The sequence below is a fragment of the Pollicipes pollicipes genome, unplaced genomic scaffold, assembly GCF_011947565.3.
Source record: "Pollicipes pollicipes isolate AB1234 unplaced genomic scaffold, Ppol_2.1 Scaffold_5724;HRSCAF=6776_pilon_pilon_pilon, whole genome shotgun sequence".
Lineage (NCBI taxonomy): Eukaryota > Metazoa > Arthropoda > Thecostraca > Pollicipedomorpha > Pollicipedidae > Pollicipes > Pollicipes pollicipes.
In genome coordinates, this window is record NW_023596746.1 from 12,979,940 (window position 1) to 12,982,845 (window position 2,906).

A 2,906-nucleotide genomic window follows, 5' to 3' on the forward strand; every position below is an offset into this window, starting at 1 on the left:
AACACAAGACACGCTGCTAAATCAAATTGATCCCGTGATTAGACTCAGCCGAGTCTGCATTAATCTCGCCATCCATCCCACACGCACGTCGACGCATTCCCTCCAACCCGGCAGTAGCCGGAGAGCTCAGCAAAGAAAGACCTCGATTCTTCTCAGAAGGACTTAACACATTTGGCACGTCACGTCCATACCACCATCCCCGCTCCGCCCCAACCTCCCCCCCCCCCTCCCCCCGTCCTCCCCGTCCACATCACAGCCGGGTCCACGCGCCGCGTCTGCCGGCTGGTCAGAGGGCGGTGTGAGCGCGACCCTCCGCCGGCCGCTGTGCCAGACTGCCGCGCGCCCGGCCCAGCAGCTGCTGCGTGCGGCCCAGCTGCCGGCTAACGGCGCTCTCGACGGCCGCCTTGGCCCGCTCGGCGCGACCCAGCCGCGCCAGCGTCTGCTGCAGCGCGGCCCGCGTCGCCGCCAGCTGCGAGGGCACGGGGTCGGCGGCGGCGGCGTGCGCCGTCTCGCCCTCCGACGGCAGTGGGGTCAGCTCTGCGGGAGGGAGAGGGCGGGGTCAGGTGGGGCGAACAGTACGCGCCGGTCTGGCTAATGGATTGGCCTGATCAGGTACAGGAATAGTGGTATGAAAAGGCCCGAAATCCGAAAACAAATGAGCAGTGTGTTGTTGTATCTCCCCGGTGCTTCATAACGGTCGAAATTCAACAGCACATGACTTAAAACCGCCGGCTTTGTTATCACACCGAACACTCTTCCGATAGCCTTGTTTGTCAGTGTCAAAAAGTGACAGCACGTGATTTGGAGCCCGCCACGCGTACCAGCCCACCGAGCACTCCCTTTTGACATGGCCCTGATTGTAACTGGCAGCTCAGGACTGCAATGGGGCAAACATTCTAACATTCAAGCCTTACGCCGGCAAAAAGGCACCCAAGCCGAGTCAAAGCGCTGCAGTCACCAAACTGCGGATCCAACACGCGCATTGTGACCACAGGAGCCACAACACCGGAGGCTGCCCCGTCGCTGCCAGCTCTCAGCAGTCGGCACCGCGCTTTGGGGCGTACCTGCATCCGTTGGCTGAGACCGCACGGTGCCGGAGGTGTGGGACGAGCACTGCTGGCAGTCGGACTCGATGCCCAGGTCCGGGGACGAGTAGGCTGGCGGCCGGCCGCTGTCAAGGTGACGCGGGTCAGAGGACGCGGGTCAGAGACGGTGCGGGTCAGAGACGGCGCGGGTTGGAGACAGCGCGGGCCAGAGGCAGCGCGGATCAGGGGGGGGGGGGGGCGCGGGTCAGAGACGGCGCGGATCAGAGGGGAGCGGGTCGGCGGATCAGAGGGGAGGGGACGGCGTGGATCGGAGTCGGCGTGGGTCAGAGACAACGCGGGCCAGAGGGGCGCGGGTCAGGGGCGGCGCGGGTTAGAAAAGGCGCGTGTCAGAGACGGTGCGAGTCAGAGACGACGCGGATCAGAGGGGGCGCGGGTCAGAGACGGTGCGGGTCAGAGACGGCGCGGGTCGGAGACGGCGCGAAATCGCACGGGTCAGAGACAGCGCGGGTCAGAGGAGGCACGGTTAAGAGGCGGCACGGGTCAGAGGCGGAATGGGGCAGAGACAACGCGAACCAGAGGCGGCACGGGCCAGAGACAGTGCGAGTCAGGGACGGCGCGGGTCAGAGACAGCGCGGAGCGAAGAAGGCGCGGGTCGGAGACAGCGCGGAGCAAAGACGGCGCGGGTCAGAGACAGCGCGGAGCAAAGACAGCGCGGGTCAGAGACAGCGCGGGTCAGAGACAGCGCAGGGCAAAGGACGCGCGGATCAGAGACAGTGCGGGGCGAAGACAGCGCAGGTCAGAGACGGCGCAAGTCAGAGACAGCGCAGGGCAAGGGCAGCGCGGGTCAGAGACAGCACGGGGCAAAGAGAGCGCGGGTCAGAGACGGCGCCCAATCACAGCCGTCGCACAGGCGAGTAGCGCCCACGGCTGAACAGGCTTCGTCACTGATTTGTTGCTCCTTGTGGAGAGAACGTTAGAGATGCTGCTACATGCCCATCGGACGGTTGTGTGTGGCTCTCGAAAAGGATCTAACCGTGCATAAAGTCAGAAAAGTGGGCGGGCATGTCCTGACGATTTCCAGTATGGGTACTTTCATGCTTTAATGCAAAAGAAGTGTTTGGTTTCGTCGTGTCCAAACTGGTAAAATTCGACCAAAGTCCAGCACACTGCACGGAAGGCAATGGTATCATCTTACTAATAATGATTGGGCTTAACGTCTGAGAAAGACAGCCAAAGACTGCGACGTAGCTCATACGCAATGTGTATGTGTATAAGTGTACGTGACAACATACGTACACTTACGCATGTTGCGGAGAGCAAAAGCCCGCCTCCGTCCAAATCCCGCGTAAATCGCACTTTTGCACCAGAACGGAAACATCGCACGCGATAACGTCACACCGCGGTGTTTTGTGAGTGCCCCAACCCCACCTCCTCCGCCCAGCCAGCCTCGCCGGCTCCCGTCGGGCCTGACCTCTTCAGGAGCTCGTCGTGGGCGTCTGACTCGGAATGGCTGCTCTGCCGCGGGCCTCCGGGTGAGGCGGGAACCGCCGGCAGCTCGCAGCTTCTCGTGGACTCGGGACACGACTGGCCAGCATCTGAGATCACACAGACCCGTCAGCACTGTCACAGGCACGGCGGGCAGGCCCGGCCGACTGATGCAGGTCATCAATATGGCCAGCGGTTTCACACCAACATTTGATGGCCTGTTGTTGGTTTGAAACGCATGAGGGAGCACGATGCCTATTTGGCAAAAAAATGGCATTAGCTGAACGCAGAATAAGTAATAGAAAGAGGTGAATCGTCCGATTAAAAAAAAATCACAAAGGAGGCTGGAAAAAATGGGAAGTATAATCAGAAGCA

At 61.4% G+C, this 2,906-nt stretch overlaps 1 protein-coding gene across 1 annotated transcript; it reads right to left on the minus strand.

Annotated features, from left to right (window-relative positions):
- Window positions 1-248: 248 nt before the first annotated feature.
- On the minus strand, window positions 249-2,641 carry LOC119103648 (uncharacterized; the record flags this gene model as incomplete). Its single annotated transcript, XM_037227264.1, is given in 3 exon segments — window positions 249-537; window positions 1,065-1,171; window positions 2,518-2,641. Coding segments are annotated over 3 exon segments (482 nt in total), but the record flags the coding sequence as incomplete, so codon positions are not given.
- Between the last annotated feature and the right edge of the window lie 265 nt (window positions 2,642-2,906).